The 20,362-nt window shown below is 36.6% G+C and overlaps 1 protein-coding gene across 8 annotated transcripts in view; it reads right to left on the minus strand.

Annotated features, from left to right (window-relative positions):
• The window catches only part of Ncoa2 (nuclear receptor coactivator 2), a 278,129-nt gene that overhangs the window by 66,619 nt on the left and 191,148 nt on the right, over positions 1 to 20,362 (minus strand). For all 8 annotated transcript variants that reach the window (XM_063257438.1, XM_063257437.1, XM_023561717.2 and 5 more), the window contains one exon: positions 18,529 to 18,701. In XM_063257438.1, coding sequence (XP_063113508.1) covers positions 18,529 to 18,701 — 173 coding nt within the window. The remainder of the gene's footprint in view (positions 1 to 18,528; positions 18,702 to 20,362) is intronic.

Below are 20,362 nucleotides of genomic sequence, written 5' to 3' on the forward strand. Positions count from 1 at the left end.
ATCTGAAATCATTCAGGTTTAAAAATGGAATGGACAGGCTTTGTAAGGGCAAGTCAAAATGAAAAGAAACAGGCAAGTTTTTACTAAAAGCAAAGAACATTACAAGTCTTGGTGATAAGAAAAATTGAATCAGAAACTTTTACACATTAAGAGTATATTTTATTGCAGTTATTTTGAGTCATTGCTACAAATAAATTCAGTAACATTTCTATGGTTTTCCTATCAACAAATTTAAATTTTAAGTCAAAGTCAGTAAAACAGTAATACATTTCTTTAGTTTTCAAAGATACCACTGAAAACACACATTTTAACTAAGTTGCTAAAACATGGATAGTTTGCAGGTTGTAATTTTTTTCTTTTTTGCAGTACTGCTTATTGAACCCAGGCTCTTTACACTGAACTACATCCCCAGTGGGGTTTTCCCCCCTTGAGATAGGGTCTTTCTAAAGTCTCCAAGTGCCCGTGCTGCGCTCAACTTGTGCTCTTCCTCCTCAGCCTTCAGAATGCCTGCGTCACCATGGCCAGCTTCCTAGTTTAAGCATTACAATAATGCTGGGGTTTTTTTTGGTCAGGGCGAGTAGCATTTATCTTATAGAAGGGAAATGCATCCTCTTTTTCCTCTAGACAAACCCAAGGAAACATGATGCCTTCAACTTCCTTTCAGATGGGGTATATCCAACAGAACAGGCCCAACTGAAGGGGTGACATTGGGCTGTCATGCGCCACTGGCTTCCCTGTATGGGGACTATGACCTTCTTGGTTTAGCAGGTGCCACTTCCTCAAGGAAATCTCAGTTTCATGGGATCTAAGCTGCTACTCTGTGCTTCTTTCACTCAGCCAAAGTTAAACCCAGTTAAGTGGTATACTTAAAAGAGAAAAACATACAATCCTATGTATACAAGATGAACTATAGGCTCTGTCTTCCAAGAAAAGCCTGAATCACTGAGTCAGGAATGGAAACTAAAAACTCACTAGTACCTAGATCTTTTCTCTTGCTTGCTCAAGATTGTAAATTGGTAGCGTGAGTTAATATCTTGATTTCTAAGAAAGATGACATGGAAAAACAAAAAGAAGGTGAGTACATGGAAAGGTACAAAAGGGGCTCTTTGGAAGAACACAGAAGAGAAACAAAATAGGATACTTAATGCAGTCACCTACTTATACAATGGAACGTATAGCTGGGAGAAAATGAATACTGAATGTGACTTATTGTAAAAGAGAAAAATGAGGATAGGGTATCTAAAAGCCAAAGATTATTTGGGGTAAAATTTTCTGGAAAGGGAACTAAAAGAGGTAGCTTACTAAAAAGAAAACTACAAGAAAAGCCGGACATGGTGGCACAGACTCCTGTAATCCCCAGCATTTGGGAGGCTGAGACAGGAGAATAATTTCCAAGTTCAAGACCAGCCTGGGCTACAAAGTGAGCTCAAGGCCAGCCTGAACTGCATAGCGAGATCCTGTCTCAAAAAGACAAATTAAAAAATTAAAAATAAAAATAAAAAAGAAAGAAAACAAGAAAGGGTAGGCACATGACTTTGGCATAAGAATGTTTGGTATTACAGGTCTTTACAAATGCTTTCACGTTCATGATGAACAACTCCCATCACTTCTATCCCAACAGATATTTCAGATAAGATGTTAAAAGTGCTCAGAATTTGTAGTGGTCTTTAGTTTTTTTGGATTCTATAGGCAAAGAATGGATAGCAAGTATCTTTTGACAAGGCTGCACACTGAGTATGTAGAGCTTAGAAATAAAACTACTATGGTTTTGAAGTCACTAATTCGAACATCCACCTGGTCAGTTGTGTCACACATAAACACTCCCACAATGAATGACATCATGCCAGTTAAAGAGACAAGGAGACTGCTGTCCACTCTTCCCACTGCACATATGCTTCTTATCCACAATTCCAGCACCCTTCGTACAGCATCCTCTGGCAAAGGTGCAGAGCAGTCTATGGTTTCCTCTGGAAATAGATGAGTCTTACTTTAATTCTTCACATACTCTAAGACTCACTATTTACTGTGTGGTCTCTGTCTTTCCAACAGAACCTAAGGAAAGGAAAATGGGGTGTAGGGGAGGGAAAGACATGGAAAAGTGGGGTGAGCCATTACAGATATGAATGAGACTAACAAGTATCTCCCAGAAGATTACAAGTGATAACTGAGAAGCTTCTAAAGACTGAAGACAATGTGGGAAGAGAAACAAAGATTGAAGTCCAGTTTCACTTAGTGTATTTCAAAGAAAATTTAGACTATAATTATAAATTTTTAAGGTTTCCTGAAAAGCCAGATGTGGTGACACATGCATGTAATCCCAGCCCTCAGGATGCTGAGGCAGGAGGATCGCTGCAAGTTTGAGACCAGCTTGGGCTACAAAGCGAGCTCAAGGTCACTGTGAACTGCATAGGGAGATCCTGTCTCAAAAAAAAATAAAAAAAAAGGACTTCTAAAGTTTGTGACTTTTCTTTTGCTGTTTTCCTTGTTATATTTTACTGTATTTGTTTCTAGTGGTAATATTCTTTAGACCTATCAAAAAACTGCTTGGTCTAGAACAAGGTATATAAAAACCTGAACTGTGTTGCAGTAGGCCAGAGAAGAAAAATTCCAGCAGTGTTGAAGAAACAGCCCATCCATGGACCTGCCTTTCTGGAACACTGCTCTTGTCATTAGTCTTGATTAGTACTGCAAAGCATGAGGAGAGCTGTATGGGGAGGGGCCAGGATACTATCCTAGGTTAAAAAGTAAAAATAAATCGTACTCCATGTCCTTCTGGAAAATCAGAATAGACCTTCCCAGAAATTATATGGATGTATTGATGGATTCGTCACAACAGGACCCTTCACCCAGTAATAAACACGGGATCAGTGGGTTTCAGCCTTTGGGATAAGAGAACTCTTCTTAGTAGCAATGAAAAATGGTCAGGCACGGTGGTACATGCCATGGGGTGTAATCCCAGTGTTCCTGAGCCTGGGATAGGAGAATTACCTTGAGTTCAAGGCCAGTATGGGCTGAACCACACAAAGAGACCCTGTCTCAAAAACAAAACAAGCATAGATGAAAAAGGGGGCCTAAAAGAAGATTATCTACACTGGAAATGAAGTTAACAGAAAGATTACAATAACTTGAACAACTATTTCTAAGATGACAATATGTAATTTATCAACATATCAACATTTATCAATTTCTTAGCGCTAATTCTGTATTATTTCTACCCTTCTGTTTTGCTTTTTTCCTTTAAATAAAAAAGAAATGCAAAAAAAGGAAAAAGATTACAATAATTTTAGTGATGTTTCTAAAATAACTACTTATCTTTACATCATCTCTATATATTCAAGACACGCCCCATATATTAAAAACTACTCTAGCTAGAAGTATTATTGGTAACAGGCTTTATGGAACTGGTCTAATAGTCTAATTATAAAAATTACATTATTTTGATGGAAAATATCCTTTGTTCTAAATGATTACCTTAGAAGTAAATCTTAGGAAAGAATGGTTTTAAGGTTTAAGACTCCTTGTGTTTAAGAAAGCCTGGCACTGGAGGGGAAACAGACACTAATTCAATCACACAAGACACATACTTACATGTAATTTAAGAGACAAAAATTAATTTCTTTTGGTCTTTGACAATTCCAGCCCTCTAATGATAGTCCATACAAAATGTACTGTCATTTTTTCCAAAAAAGATCTATAAATTGAAGGTAGCTTAATAAAACAAAAATCCTTTTAAGAAAGTAAGCTTAATTTTGGTTCTTTTTTTTGGGGGGGGGGGTGTACCCAGGACCGAACTCACAACCTCGTGCTTGCCAGGCAGGTGCTTATGCCACTGAGCTAAATCTCCAGCCAGGTAAGCTAAATTTTGGGATGCTGAAGAATAAGCGTATCAATTTTGAAGTCTTATTCCCCCCATTTCCTTTTTTCCCATTAGATACAGTAAAATAAAACAGTTTGAATCTTGCAAAATGATGGTCTGTATGTGACTGCCTAAGGCAGAGACATTTACACAATGAATCTCTATTGTACCGAGCAGCACTGTGGAGGACAAAGAGTTCCTAAAATGGCTTGGGAAATCTGTAATGTTCACCACCCACAGAACTGGGAGTAAAAAGCCAGCCTGACGATGGACATAGGGGAAGGGGCAACATGCTAATATGAGCACTATGTATTTCACAACTTTTCCTTCCATAACACAACATGTAATATTTCACAAAGGCTCAGGCCCAAGAGGATCCTAAATCTATTATAGGTGATCAAAGTTCTAATAATGGAAAAGCAGAATCCAAGATCACTTTACCTGAACATGCTTTTTTCTCCTGTATAATATTTTTTTTCATAGGACCATGCTGAATTGGGATTTTTTTTGTATAAAGTGACATAAAAGAGAAACAGGTAGATACCATAGATACATCTAAAATTTTAAATATCTTCAATCCTTTAAGTCCAGTTTTCTAGGATGACAATGTAGATTTTACATCTTTTCAGAAACATAAGCTGAAACATACTCTGTATGGTTTTGTACATAGCTAAGTACTCTTGGCTCTCAGATCCACTGCTTTATTTTTGGTCACTAATGCAGTGAACACTGGGGTAGTCAGAATGATTGTCAGCAAAATCTGTTTTGTCCCGAATATATTTCTTGAAATGAGAGAGCACATCTTATCAAGGCCAGAACTGCTATGTGTCCAGAAGTTATACTGTACATAACAGAGTACAAAATGAGTGTTCTAAAATAAGCTTGATATCCAAGTTTCTAGCTTAATTCAAGAAGTCATTTTTGGCCACAACAATGAAATGTTGGATTTTCTTCCCTGAAAAAAACTGACCTGCCTTGCAATTGTATATCATCTTCTGAAATGAGGATCTGCAAAAAAATATTTTTTCCTAGGAACTAAAGCATAGTGTTGCTTTGTGATCTTAACAAGTCTCGAGTCTAAACCTAAACCTCTGGTCCCTCTTCAGCCAAATGGAGATATCAGCTAATCTCTACAGGGGGGACTGCATGACAAAAGGAGGCAGTGTATGTACACAGCAGTGCATGGCACAAATACACACTCTGCATGAATGAGCCTGCATTTCTATCATGGTAGAAGACTGACACTCTGCTTCTGGATAGAGTATAGGTTGCAGATAGTAGACTGTGGCCACAGAATTAAGATAGATCTAAACTTTTATAGGGTCTGAAACAACTAAGAGGCAGCTTTCTTTAGTATAACAAAAGTGAATATTTGTTATAAAAACCAGCACTAAAATCCTACAAGTGCTAAGATTAAACTTTCCTCTTCTGATATCTCTTTAGATATGATCTAAAATGCTTACAAAGTACTTCCTCATTGAAATGTGGTTTTCCTTTCTAGAACATTCAACAACTCCCAGCACAACAGAAGGTAATGCAAGTAAGAGGCCTTGAGGTATAAGCTTTATTATTAGAGATGAGTCTGCCTCTGAAAGTGTACAATGTACAGTCTTCACTTATTTTTATGTCACTCATCTGGTTTTTAGTTTGTACTACTGATTTGATTTTAGTTTTTGCAACCAGATTTTTAGACCATAGATCCTGATACTTTTATGTCTCTAACATATAAATGGTCATATAAAATTGCTGTTTTATCTGATGAGCACTGGTGGCTACAGACATCCCACGTTCCGCCTCTTCCCACACAGCCTAGGACTTTTTTCCTAAGAGCTGGCTCACCATATTGTTTTCCCACTCCTAATATGCTGCACTCTACACCAGGATTAACCAGAACCACCTATGAGATGACTTGCCAAAAGGGACGAGTATTAGAGCAGACAGTAGTGTGCCCTCATTTTATGTCCCTTAAGATCACAGGAAAATGTGAATGCTCTGAATACAGAGAACAGAAATCAGAAGGAGAACCACCAAACACAATACTGATCTTAACATCTGGAGTAAGAGGACACTAACCTGTCTTTTTCCTCTTGATAATCATCAGAATCACAGGTGCCTGGTTAGAAACACATCGATTTGTAAAGTACACAGGAACCTATAGAGACTGTTTTTCTTCAGAAGTGCCCTCTGCTGTGGTGCTTCCTCAGCCTATGTGGCCCTGTGGCCCTTGACCACAGTGATGGTAAGACTGAAGATGCTCCATAAAACCACATGTATCGAGAAATCATCATCAACATCTCTTCTCAATTATATATGTTTAAACTACCTCTGATGACAAAGCAGTCACTACTGTAAATCTTAACCTTGGTTTTAAGTATGTTGCTTTCGGAATTTCTCTGTAGAAAAGAGGTGTCTCTCATAATCAACAAAAGGCAAAGCTGAAGACATGACCATCATTTTCAGAGACATATAATGGAACACAATAGAAAAATCATAAGCTTCAAAATTACCAACAGACTGCAGTTTGAAATACTACTTTATTACTTGCTCACTTACTAATTTGAAGGCCTTAACCCTCCCATTGTTTCTGTATGTTAGTTTTCTTATCAACAAAATACAGGGAATAATATAATCCTGAAGGAGTCTTACAATCAGAGATAACACATGAACTTTGTAGAGAACACAGCTGGTTTCTCAAAGGGATAACAAAGTGGCAGACAGTGGTATGTATGAATGTTTATATATTTTTTATATTAAGAAAAAATTATAGATATGTAGTCTTGGGGATATAAAAAATTCTGATTCTTACAGAGTTCATTTAAACATTATCCAATGGTAGTTTGCAATACACTTTTTTTGGTAAGGAAAAAAACTTTTTATTTCTTACTTTTCCATTAGCCCAGCTTGCTATCTATCCATCTACCCAACCAACTATCTATGATGCACTTACTAATTTGCTGTGTATCTTCTTTTTCTTAGGCTCACACAGCAGCTTCATTGCTTATTAAATATAGGTGCAGCCATGCTGGAAGATCCTGAATCTTGGGAAGGATTTACATATGTTGAGAAGTAGCTGTTCTAAGGCTTGTGGTGAGTTTTTCAGTGTTGCCTGTGACAGACTAAAAGCCTTTTGATGAAAGGGAATATTTTCTTTATGTTTCTGAGGTCTAGCACCGTTATGTGACATACAGGGAGCATCTGGTAAATGGGTGCTGAATCTAAGTGTGAATTAATGAGAAATCGCCATGTTTAATGAAGATAACTATGGCACTACCTCGTCATTTCCAGACACCACCACTGGAATTTACTTAAAACTGACACAGTAGTTAATGGCAGTGCTTCATTATTTTTAATGATATGATCTCATTTGTTGATTCTTGTTTTTTTTTTTGTCTTTTTCATTTTTATCAGTACCAGGGATCGAACTCACGACCGCCTGCTTGCAAGGCAGGTGCTTATGCTGCTGAGCTAAATCCCCAGCCCCCATTTGTTGATTCTTGATGCTAGTTTTTTTTTTTCTGGAACTGGGAATCGAACTCAGAACCTTGTGCTTGCCAGGTAGGTGCTCAAGCTGCTGAGCTAAATCCCCAGCCCCTTTGATGCTATTTCTTATGCAACTGAAATTCTGTTAAGAAAGTTCTTTCTGATGCCTAGGTCTTTAAGAGTTTTGCCTATTTTATCTTTCAGCAGATTGTTTCTGTTTTAAGATTTAGATACCTGATTCATTTTGACTTAGGCTTGGTACATGGTAAGAAATAAGGGTCTAGATTCAAACTTCTGCAGGTAAATAGCCAATTTTCCCAGCATCATTTATTAAAAAGGTTATGTTGACCAGGGATTTTAGCTCAGTGGTATAAGCGCCTACTTGGCAAGTATGAGGTCATGAGTTGGATCCTCATGGATCGGCCCCCCTTTCCTCTAGTGTATTTGACTCTTCTGTCCAAAATCAAATAGATGAATGTGCCCGGGACTGTTTCTAAATCCTCTATTTTGTTCCACTGATCTTCATGTCTGCCTTTGTGCCAGTACCATGCTGTTTTTATCACTATAACTTCAAGTCTGGATTGTGATGCCTCCTACTTTGCTGTTGTTATTCGGGATTGCTTTTCCTCTTCCATTTCCATATAAATTTTAGGATTGCTGTCTATAGTTCTGTGAACAATGCTGGCATTTTGATTGTTGGTATGGCCTATCCAGGAAGGGGATACCTTTCCAATTTTTGAGGTCCTCTTTGATCTCTTTCTGGAGAATATTATAGATTTTGGTATAGAGCTCTTTCACTAGGTTAATTCCTAAATATTTGCTTTGTCCTGATGATACTGTTAATAATATTGTTTTTCTAATTTTTTTCTCTGTGAGTTTTGACTGACAATATGAATGTGATTCATATTGACTAATGAATTCCTACCCCTAACAAAGTGACACAGTTGGCTACAACATGTATTAAGCTGGAGGACTAAATGCTAACTGAGGTAAGTCAGAGCTGTCACAGAAGGATATATAATGTATTATTCCACTTGTATGAGGTGCCTAGAATTGCAAACTCAGAATATGAATAGTGGTGGCTATAAAGCAATATAAATATAATTAATGCCATTGAATCGCATGCTTAAAAATAGTAAATTTTATGTTATAAATATTCACCACCATAAAAAGGGTCAAATTAAAATAAATTTTAAGTTAATTGGTATCTATAATCTTTAATCAGTGTTACAAGAAGAACTTTTTCTGTGTGGTACTGGGGATCAAATCTATCAATGAAAGATAGTAAGAACAATTAAATAATGGTATTTGGGCCCTCCCCTTTTTGATTTATTCCTATGTTTAAATTTCTATACATAAACTTGATCCTATTTAGCTATTTCTGATATTAATAGTGAATAAATAATACATAGTGAAACAATTATGATGCAGTTGGAAAATGCTGACTACCACATCCTAGATATTTAATTAATTTCTCAAAAATAGTATTCTTCAAACTAAACAGTGAATCAGATGTAAACTTAGGTCATGGAAATTCATTGTTCCTGGAAAAATCTTAAATATGAGTTGCTTTAAAATTAATATATCCAGTATCTGCAGAGCACTAATCTAAAGTGTGACTATACTTTCCACATTATACACTCTAGTCTAATATGAAATACATACCATTATGGAAAATAGTCCACATCAACCAAAGATCATTAATAAACTTAATTATAAAAATTATAAACTATATTTCTTTCTAGAATTTTAAAATACACTCTTAAGTTGCCAAGTCTGGAAGATTCCTCATTCTTATAAACAGGGAGGACTCTGGAGCTAAGCTTATAAGAGTCTAATAGTTGATCACCCAGTTTTTTTTTAAGGCAAAAATGCACTTTAAAGAGGCTAACTAAAATAACTATAAATACTACCTGTAATTTGAAATCCTTGTATAAGAAAGGGAAGATGCTCAATTAGGATACACATTTCACATTCTTAAATTTAGGATGTATTTTCTTGATATAAACCTATCATATAACAGGATATGGTGGTGCATGCCTGTAATCCCAGCATGTGGGAGGCGAGGCAAAAGCACTGTACTATATAGAAAGGCTCTGTCTCCAAACAAACAAACAACCCACCCACCCAAAATACCAAACCAAAAAATAAACAAAAACCCATCATACAAGACTAGGTCTCAGAAAAATTTGACAAATATATTTTACATAAATTGAGAACAAACACTGTGTTCAGAAATGCCACAGGTATGCATGACGAGTAGATACAATCTCTGCCATGAATAAATCTGTCAATCAATCAGGGAAGAAAAAGAGAAGTATACAAAATCCAAAGAAGATTAGATAGCACAGAAAATAACATGGAATGTCAAAGGGAATGAGTTCATATTGCTTGGACAGGTGAAACAGTATTTTGTGAACAACGTGAGAGGACCTGGGAAGAATGAACAGTAGAACTGTGATGGGAGTGGGAAGAAACAGGAAACAGAGGCATTCCAGATGGGGAAGAAGGGGATGAATAAATATACAAACAAATGCCTAAGTATGTGTTTTTTTGCAGTAAATGGTTCAAGGTGAAGATCTTAGAGTGCTCACACTCCTGAAATGGAACGTAAGAGTAGAACAGTTGGCCAAGCTGGCCAGGCCTGGGTCTGGTGAATTTCCTTTGCCTCTGGACCTTCTATCATTATCCTCTCTGGATTCTGTCCCTAAGGTCAATAGCTGCCAACCAGCTGAAAGGGAGCAGAGGCACTGCAGGTGAAGATCCAGAGTAGGAAACTGCCACCTTCAGTTGCCTGTGCCTGTGGGTGTTATGGGGAGCAAGTACATAAGAATAGAGGATTGGCGGGAATAGATTACAGATGAACTTGCCTGCTATACTACTTGGCAGTATTAAGATTGAGTTGAGGGCAGGGGATTTAGTTCAGTGGCATAAGCGCCTGCCTGGCAAGCACAAGGCTGTGAGTTTGGATCCCCAGTGGGGGATGGGAGGAGACTGCAGTTGAATGATCAACATGACTCCTTTAAGAGGGCTGTTAGAGAACATCTTTAGCTGATTCTTCTGTTGGAATGCTCCACTACTGCTCCTGTGGGCACAGTGGCCAAGGGATAGGATCATTGCTAAGCCCTAGCAACAGAAGAGGCAGGAGCAGATGGTGTACTCATTTAGCTCCTTTGACAAAGAGGTGAGGGCTGGCATGTGTGCCCACAGTGTCACATATAACTCCATGTTAAGTCATTAGTGATATGATGTTAAGAGTCTAGAAAATAAGATTTTATACCTTTTCTCTGTCCGGCTCTCTATTGGTCTGCCCTTATTGATCTCTTGCTATCTTTTGGCCTCTGTCATTTTCAAACCCCAATTTCTCCTGCTTTTAAGTCCCCTTAATCAGTTATAAAAATGAAAGGGTTACTTGTAAAGTGACACTTACTATTTCTTCTTACAATGAATGGTACATTTTATAGTTGTCTAGCATTTAACTTCATTTTTGGTTGTTTTATTGATTATGTATATCCCAACACCCAAGAATTGGTGTCAACAGAACAAAACAAAGCAAAACAAACCCAAATATTTCCAATACCTAGTAGAGGATATCTCTAGAGTCTCAACCTTAAGCCAACCTACTGAAGATAGAGGTTCTTGTTTGATGTCATCCACTCCAAATTTCAATGTTGCTGTGTGTGTTCGCCTATTTGGTTCTGATCTGCCCTTTTCAGTCTTGAATCCTGGTTGTCCAGCCTTGGTGCATACTATAAATGCTAAGTGCTCCTGTGACTGTCCCAGGCTGCCCCTATGCCCTACTCAGGATGCTGCTCCCTACTCCAGCTCCTATTTTTTTTTATTTATTAAAATCTTAATTTTTTTTTTTGTCTTTTTCTTTTTTATCGGTACCAGGGATCTAACTCCCGACTGCCTGCTTGCAAGGCAGGCACTTATGCCGCTGAGCTAAATCGCCAGCCCCGCAAGTCATATTTTTAATATTTCCATCTCTGATTGAATAGTTTTGATAGTTTCAAGCCAGCCTTCCTGGTAAGTGGTACCCCCACTCCTCAGCGTTAGCAACTGGATAGTTTCAAGGTCAGCCAGTATTGATAGCAAGTAAGGCACCTAGAGTAACTAAATGCTTGTATTGTTGGGTTGATTATGCTGACCTGGGGCCAGAGGTCTGAGCATCTCTCTGGATGGATGACAGTATGCAGTATAGCAAATATGGGGGATTTCCTTCTATCTGTCTTTGAAGGCCAATATTGTTTTCACTTTTTCCTTTGTCTGATTGTTTTGCTCTATTCAATATTCTGTTTTGATTGGTTTTACAGTGTTCTGTTTTTCGTTTGATTTTGCTATATCTGATTGAATGGACAACTACTGTCAAGTTAACAAGATATACTATGGTACCTATTACTGTTATCCCAGTATCTTCCTCTGAAGTTCTGTACCAATTTCATTGCATTGTCTTAATTGGCTTTGTTTTGTTGTATTTTACTATATTTAAAATAAAAAAAAATATAGCTTAAATTGTAACAAAAACATTCCAAAATTTCTCATTTTCACATCAATATTTAGTTCTTAGGAAGAAAATTTAGATTTAGTGGACTATCTACAAGTACAGGTATCAGAAACAAAAACTACTGTTAATTAAATCTTTCAATGTGCCGAACATTAAGTAAAGCCCTTCACAAACATTACTCTTCACAATAACTTTAAGAAGTGGGCATTATGATCCCCTTTACGGGATTTGCAATTAAAAGCCTGGATAGGTAAATTTGCACATAGTCTGAAGAGAAATACTTTGTGTTATATGCAGCTGAGTTAGTTAGAAATATTATAGGCAGTCAGGCAGGGCTGGGCCCTCAAAGGAGCCAGAGCAGCAGTTCAGATAACTTGCAGCTTTGGAAGAGACAATCACCTGCTGTGAGCCAGACCTCAAGACAAAAAGCAAAGCAAATACAACCACATCCTAAGGATCCACAGTCCAAATAGTTCTCTATTACTCTGAGGAAGTCGAGAGTCAGCATGCCACCCCTCAACAGGAAGAGTCACTGTTGTTAAGCATGCCCGCTTACTACGTATTGAATCAATTTTACCCGAGCAATTAATCTTATTGACCACAGTTCTGTCCCACCTTATGCCACCTTGCAAAGTTCACTTTTCCCCACCGTTGACCTATCTGATCTCATGATTTTACTCCATAAAAGTCCCTAGAAAAGACAGAGTCCCTGGCAACTGGCTCGGGATTCCTTCTGTCTTGCAGACAGAAGCTTTCTTTCTCTCAATACATATACTCTGCTCTTAACCTCCGTTGTTCCTAAAATTCGTTCTTTGATTTTAGAAAACACGAACTCATACTGGACATACAGTTGGTAGGGAGTTTCATTCCCCTATATCACTTGGTTCATTTGATTTTAAATAAAGCTTTTCCTCTTACTTGGTTCACTCTATTGATTAATTTATCCTCTTTATTGGCTGGGTTTAGGGTTTGTTTTGGTATATTCCATAGTCTGCTATATTGGCCCAGGTTTACATCTGGCTGACTTTGGCCGGTTAATTATCATCAGCATTTTCAGAAGTAGGTAGGATAATAAAGAAGCCAGCAATTGAACTTAAACTATATGTAGTTGTTACAGGACTTTTGCTTAAAAGTACAATTGCAATGTACATGTCACTATCGGTATCCTACTCAGTTTCCAAAAAATGCCACACGTATCTGGCAGGCAATCCAAAACACTGCTAGCCTCATCTTCAGTGTAAGAACATCTACAAGTGCATGTCAAAGAGACATGGAGTTTACTAACCTATCCTTTCTAGTTGATGACTCATCCACCACTCTAATTACATGGAACTAAAGCAGTGATGGGAAGCCTTACCCCAGAAGCCTGATTTACAGATATCCTACTCCTGGAAGGGATCTGATATCAAAGCCCTTTTATTTACTTTGTTTGGTGACAGTTATGAGTTGATCATTATACTAGAGCTGTGAGTGACAGCTTCATGTATTTAACATGGAGGAATAAAGAACAGAAAGGAAAAACATCATCTTAATAGGTTATACACTTCACTTGTGCTACATTAAGTTGTTTCCATTATTATTTCCTTAAATTTCTTAGTAAATGTTAGTTTGTAAATTTCTGCACAGACACACCTATCTACCTTTACTGATACAACCTATCTAACTGATGGTATATTGGCAAAAGCTTAAAAACTAGTTTCCAGGGAAGGAGATAGAGCATAAGTATGTTATAGATTTCTCTTATATAAAGGATACGTAGTACATAATTTATAAATGACAATGAAATATACAATTCTCTTTATTATACCATTATAGCCAACTAACTCACAGAATGCTTTTATTGGTTTCTGCCAAATTCTTATACTGTAGCCAACCTATGATTACAGTTAGCCAAATACTATAGTTCCAAATGAATATTGACTGAAATTTCTGTTTAAGTAAATATGACAAAAAGATAATAATGATGTATGTTTTATATATATATATATATATATATATATATATATCAAACTGTGAAATCATAAGACTTTTGTTGAAATAAATCACATTTTGTACATGCATGCACAATGTTAAAATATTAGAAATTATTAATACCTTCTCCTTTCTTGAATCTATAGTTACAGTCAATGAAACAATGAATCAAGCTCTGAGCTGTAGTGTTTACAATTTCCATGGTAGGAATAGTCTCAACTTGACGGAATTTAATTTAACAATATAATATTACTGCCTCAGATTTAGGAAGATATGCACAATGGACACTGTTATAGAGTATTTCAAACGTATAGATACCACAAAGCACAAATAGCTTGGGGAACTTCAGTTTTCTTAGCTTTGCTTTCTATATAGTTTGCGCCCATATAATTAATAATCTTGATAATATTAATAACTCAGTATTAGGGGAAATTCACATGTATCAAGCCTTTAGGGATCCTAACATTTTCATGTAAGCACCGAACACAAAAATTAATAATTTTAAGGAGAAACTTGAGCAAGCTTTTAGGTTGCCTGATCCAACCAGGAACCCACTCCACTCCCAGTCTATTTGTTAACTCAGAATTTTGCAATACTTTTTATCCTTATCAATATTCATGAATACAACTGCTTTAGAACAATAACAAAAGTTTGAGATGAATTTTATATTAATAAAACAAATCCTATATTCAAATACACTGCACCAAAGTGAATTTAAATGAAATAGCAAATGTGTTTCAAATGATACTACTAACTTTAATTATTGCAGAAGAAAAAAAATAGTAAGTGTGGCAACTTTGGGGCAGAGGTGGTTACTTTACACACGACAATAAAAATGTATTAATATTTAAAACAGTCTCAATTTTTTAGTGATTTTATACTCCAATTTTATTTTTAAAGGGAATAGGAATCACCATATACTTCCTACAGAAATGTTTAAATTCCTATCTAAAAAGACTGAAACTGGACATAGTAATCCAAAATAGCATCCTTCACATTTTTTATAATTCTTCTGTGAAGCAAAGCAATATTAGCCTCCTGAATTAGCAAAAAAAGGATAATTTACTAAGGCTATACTTTTAAAGTTATAGAACACAAAGTTTTAAACTCTTAGCATTACCATACCAGATCTAAAGAAGCATTATAATTAAATATCAAAAAGCTGCTGCTACATTGGTTTAAGTGCAGATTCTGGAGCCAGACAGACTGCCTGGACTATGCTTTTCTGTCACTTACTGCATATGACTTTGCCAAGCTACTTAAGCATCCATGTATCATGTTTCTCACCTGCAAAAACAGCAAACAATATACTTATTTCTTGGCATGTTTTTTTTTTTTTTTTTTTTTTTTGCAGTGCTCAGGATTAATGCCTTAAGCATGCTAAGCCAAGTGCTCTACTACTGAGCTATAGCCCAACCCTGATGACGTATTTTAAATGTTAAATAAGTACCAAATTTAAGAAATTTTAAAAGTGCCTAGCACATAATAAGAGTGCTAGGCACATAATAAGAGTACCTAGTCACCTGGTATTCAAAATTCTCAAAGAGAATTTAGCCACAACAGAAGGTCTAACTTAATTACTAAGTTAATAACTTAGTTAATAACTAAGGACTTATGAATGTGGGCTAACAGAAAACCACCAACATGAATGGAATTTCATGTTTAATGGTGATCTCACTAGTAGCATCAAACTCTTGTATGTACTCGCTCTGTTTCAACCATGTCCATTCCTGCATACATGCTCTTGGAGGGCCAGCATTACTATCTATGTGTCTCAGAAAGTGCTGGGTACAAGAAAATGCTTATTAATTTAAAAAGCCAGTGGTAATTTCTCTTCCAAATTCCTGTCCTTTAGAACTATCCCTTCCACTCTCTTTCTTGTATTAGTATAAAGTATACGGAGCAACTCATAAAGTAGTAGAGGTGAGAAAGAGTTCATGATACTTGGCTGGTGCATGCAGCTTCTGAAACAGGAGGAGGTTCCACGAAGATGAAGATGAGCCCTGCTTTCCTGGCTCTTTAGTATGGCACCTCATTTAGCTCAGCTTAACTTTTATGGGTCAAATACACCTCAGGCTTAGTATATAACAGGTATGTTCACCTGAGATCCCAAGTTGATTTTATGCATGTTGAAAAGTGTGATAGAAACACAAATTAAGTTTGGATAATGATGTAGAAATGGTAGTTGGGTTTAAGGTGGTTGGTAGGGGGAGCAGTTGTTGGGGAGGCAAGGGAGACACAATGGGAGGGAAAGGCCCAGGTCTGACTTATACATTGCTCTTGAACCCTAGCTGGTTGTCAGCTGCAGAGAAAAACCAAACTGGCACAAATGGAGCAACTGGTAGAGAGGCTGCATGGCTGCAAAAGTCTCTGGCCCTAGAAAAACTACTTCAAATGACCCTGGAGAAAGGATATTAATAATAACTATCCTCGTACCTTTCTTTTGTTTCCTAGCTAAAGGAAGAGGTCACTGTTTGAAGACTTTGGTAAAGGTAAAAAAGGCACCATTCTGCTTATGTGAGAAAGAAAAGGTTTACCCACCAAACATTTACAATGACAGGTATTTGTTGAGTGTATTGACACCACTTATAATTTCTTCAGAGCCATGTGACCCAGGTGTGGCTATTGCTCAAGTCTGTCTGAGGATACATCTCAGAGAAAGCTCCTAAGAGGTACCACAACACATACCTTGTTTCTAGTTGATGTGATTCCACTTACTTAAAAAAATAGTATTTATTAAGCAAGGTATAATCTCAAAATATTAGATTAGTTGAAAACTTAAAAGCATACTTGTGCTTTTCATTTTTTCATTGGTATTTAATGGTTTCTTCCCTTTTCAAAACATGCTGCTTTTCAAATGAGTGGTAGCATTACTCTAAGAATACGAAGTGATGGGGTGTTTATTCTTGCTGCTTCTTGGGTGGCTGTGGTATGCAGCCTTACAATTAACACCAGAGTTAAGACATGGCATGGACCCAGAATGACACATTTCAACATGTTTTATGGTTTCAAGGGGGAACTACTAAGGTTTTACAAAACTTTAATTACTTGTACAAGACCTTCATAGAGGTTAAAAATACACATGAATGTTTTAAAACATAAAAGTACCACCTCACACGCAAGGTTCACAGAACTGAATAATTCAAAATTCTTAGAAGACTGAAACTTAATGATTAATGATTTTTCTACTGTAATGATATCAGCAACTAGAAACATGAAACTTCACAGCCCTGAATAACTTAACCCCTTGGATACTGTGTTAAGATGGGATAAGTGTTAAGATGGGATAACTCTGATGGAGAAACCTGATTTTCAGAGTAGGTTGGTATTAGAAACTGTGCTGCATATGTGTGAAGTTCTTTAAAAACAACTGTATTTGTTAAACTGCTTTACTTTTATATTTGCAATGGCAGAGACTGAATTAAATTGTTGTTTTTTTTGTTTTTGTTTTTTTTTTTTTTTTTTTTTTTGAGACAGTGTCTCACTAAGTTGGGCTAGCTCTGAACTCACTATGTAGCCCAGGCTGGTCTTGAATCCATGGCAATCCTCCTGTCTCAGGCTCGCGAGTGCTGGGATTACATCATGTCCCACCACGCCAGGCATGAACCCAATTCTTATACTGACTACATTCCTAGTCCTTTTTAGTTTTTATTTTGAGTCAGAGTTTCTATAAAATTCCCAGAGCCTCCTGTTTCTACCTCCCGTGTAGTGAGATCACAGGTGTACAGGGTCACACTCAGACTTCTTTAAAACTTTTGTAGATAGAACTGAATTCAACAGTGGAAAAGGTTATGAACCTGTATTAGCATATAGGGAATATGCTAATAGGCAGGATTTTAAGTTTGATAGGAAAAAAAGTTTTACATACTTACAAAGATAATATTTTCCTAAAATCTGCCTTTTTTGAAATACTATACAAAATGGAGATTTAAAAATATGAACCCTAAGAGGCTGCATTTAGAAATAGTCCTGAAGGAAAGTAGCACATGGGTACTTCAGAGCATGTATTAACCCCTGAGCACCAAGACAGTGTTCATACATGCCTAATAAAGATTTATATTTGGCACCACAAAGTCAAAAGTGTTTCCAAAACATCATTTAAATTTTTTTTCTTTAGGCAAAAATATCAAAGAAGAGAACCATAAAATGATCTCAGAAAAAAAGAAAACCACAGGAAGAAAGCTGTCATGTTTTGTCTTTTGACTTCACAAAAGAATGTTTACTAGAGATTAAAGCCTTTCAAATCTCTTGTCATTCAAGATATGAAATTCTAATCCAGTGGCATGGCCACTGAGGTTCAAACTTAATCTAATATGCTGACTAGCTGGAATAGAAGGTAATTCACTTCCTTACTTCTGGTTTACATCTCAGACTGGCTCTTCATTTGCGAATTATGACAGTCACTTGCTGTGCAAACTATGAAAACTCAAGTGTAGAGAGGAGAACCAGTGGGCACCCGAGTTTACTGGATGAAAAGATGTATCACCCTGATTCACCTCAGTTTCCTCTGTCTTTAGGGAATGGCTGAATTTTATAGAAAGCCTATTTATAAACCACTGCAAGCGATACTCGCCATTCATCTTGCACTGTGACATCATTTCCTCATCAATAATTTAAGCATAAGAAATGGATTAAAGGGTCTCCAAGGGGACTTTTCATACATGGAAAAACAGAAACCAACTCAACTCTCTAACATATTATTCAGTCCTCTTACCTTGTTCTTTGATCTGACGAATTTGCTTCACAGTTTCTTTTAAGATTGCACATTTGTCAGGTTTGAAGTTAAAGTTGTCTATATCATTAAAATTTGCAAAAATCAGCTCTGCAAGTTCTTCTATATATTTATTTTCCTGTTCACGATTACGTTTCTCCGTACTCCTTTTTGGGCTAAAGACAAAAAATGTTTTTCTTATGTATTTGAAAAAGAGCTATCATGAAAAAGATAAACACATCAAACTAGTTTTAATACAAATACAATAAACAAAAGTTATCTACATAAACACAGAAGTATTCTGGGTAATGGGCCAATTTTTCCTAAAATGTTATAAGAGTTTTTTAAAAAGCCAACTTTGCATCAGTTTGTGATTATGCATTTACTACTTGTATGATTATTTGTTTACTGTGCTTGCTAGCTCCCACTAGACCATAAGCTTCAACATGACAAAGATCTAGATGATATTGCTGACCTTTGTGCTAGTTAAGTGTTTCACACAGGCGGGCATCAAATTTATCACCAAATAAAAAGAAAGGAAGTGACATTTATAAAAATTCAAACATTAAAAGAAATGGAGGTTAACTTAGTTATAATAGGCATAAGTAAATTTCTTTTTTTTTTTTTTTTTTTTTTTTTGGTCTTTTTCATTTTTATCGGTACCGGGGATCGAACTCATGACCGCCTGCTTGCAAGGCAGGTGCTTATGCCGCTGAGCTAAACCCCCAGCCCCGGCATAAGTAAATTTCAAATAATTTTGGTTTTGTTTTTTGGTAAAAAAAAAACAGTGAAAGTATTTCTATAATTTTATAGACCTCTGTAAAATATTAGTAATCAAACCATGCAGCTTTTTTAGATAATGAGAGAAGTCATAATACAGCTCGAACCAAAAATGAAAATGACACAGGGTATTTGTTAACTCTCCAAACTGAATGACATCAAAATATAAACACAAGGTCCAAGTTCAACTAGTCTTAAAGTTAATGGAAGGAGAAAATATCAAAATTGGCGTGTTATCTCATTTGAATCTGACAAAACAGTGAATTCAAAAGTTTCTTTCCATAATAACATTGTGTAACTATTTTCTCAAGTACAGTGAAGAGCCTACAGAATGATTTTAAAACATTACCACAAGGAAGAGAATTAAGTTGTTTCACATAGCAGCCTTCTATTTATGTAACAGTAATTCTTAAAATTTGGACTTTTCCTAGTCCTCTTCCCTACTATTCCCTGTCTGATCAGCTTTATTTTTACATAACAGTAACTCTTAAAATTTGGAAAAAAGTTTTTAACAGGATTCTGTAATTCATTTCTAAACATTATTTTCTTTAATAAACCTAAAATTTAGCACAATTTCCTCATCTTGCAGTGGTTACATGATTTGCCCATGCTTACCCAAGTGAGTTACTTACTGGCAGAGCAGGACAGAGATTTTGTGTTTTTAAGTATCATTTCTATTCCTTGCTCCCAGTTTATGAAGTACAGCAAAAGGAGCTGGCTCTGTGGTGGCACATGTCTGTAATCACAGCACTTAGGAGGCTGAGACAGGAGAGTTGCTGTGAGTTCAAGGCCAGCCTGGGCTAGGAAGTGAGCTCATGGACTCACTAACTGCATAGTGAGTCCCTGTCTCAAAAAGACAGAGGGGGAAAAAAACCCCATATATAAAAAAAGAGGAGGTGCCTGAAAGACTCTGAAGAGATTAGTTCCCATTCTGACCCCTAAACCTCCCCCAACTACCTTCATCACACCATCACCAGCCTCGTAATACAAATGAACAAGTAGGTAAGAAAGGGGAGCTAGATTACAATGACCCCAGAGAGAAAGAGCACCAGGAAGA

The sequence above is a fragment of the Cavia porcellus genome, unplaced genomic scaffold (genome assembly GCF_034190915.1).
Source record: "Cavia porcellus strain 051 isolate PalLab524CR breed Dunkin Hartley unplaced genomic scaffold, mCavPor4.1 scaffold_10, whole genome shotgun sequence".
NCBI lineage: Eukaryota > Metazoa > Chordata > Mammalia > Rodentia > Caviidae > Cavia > Cavia porcellus.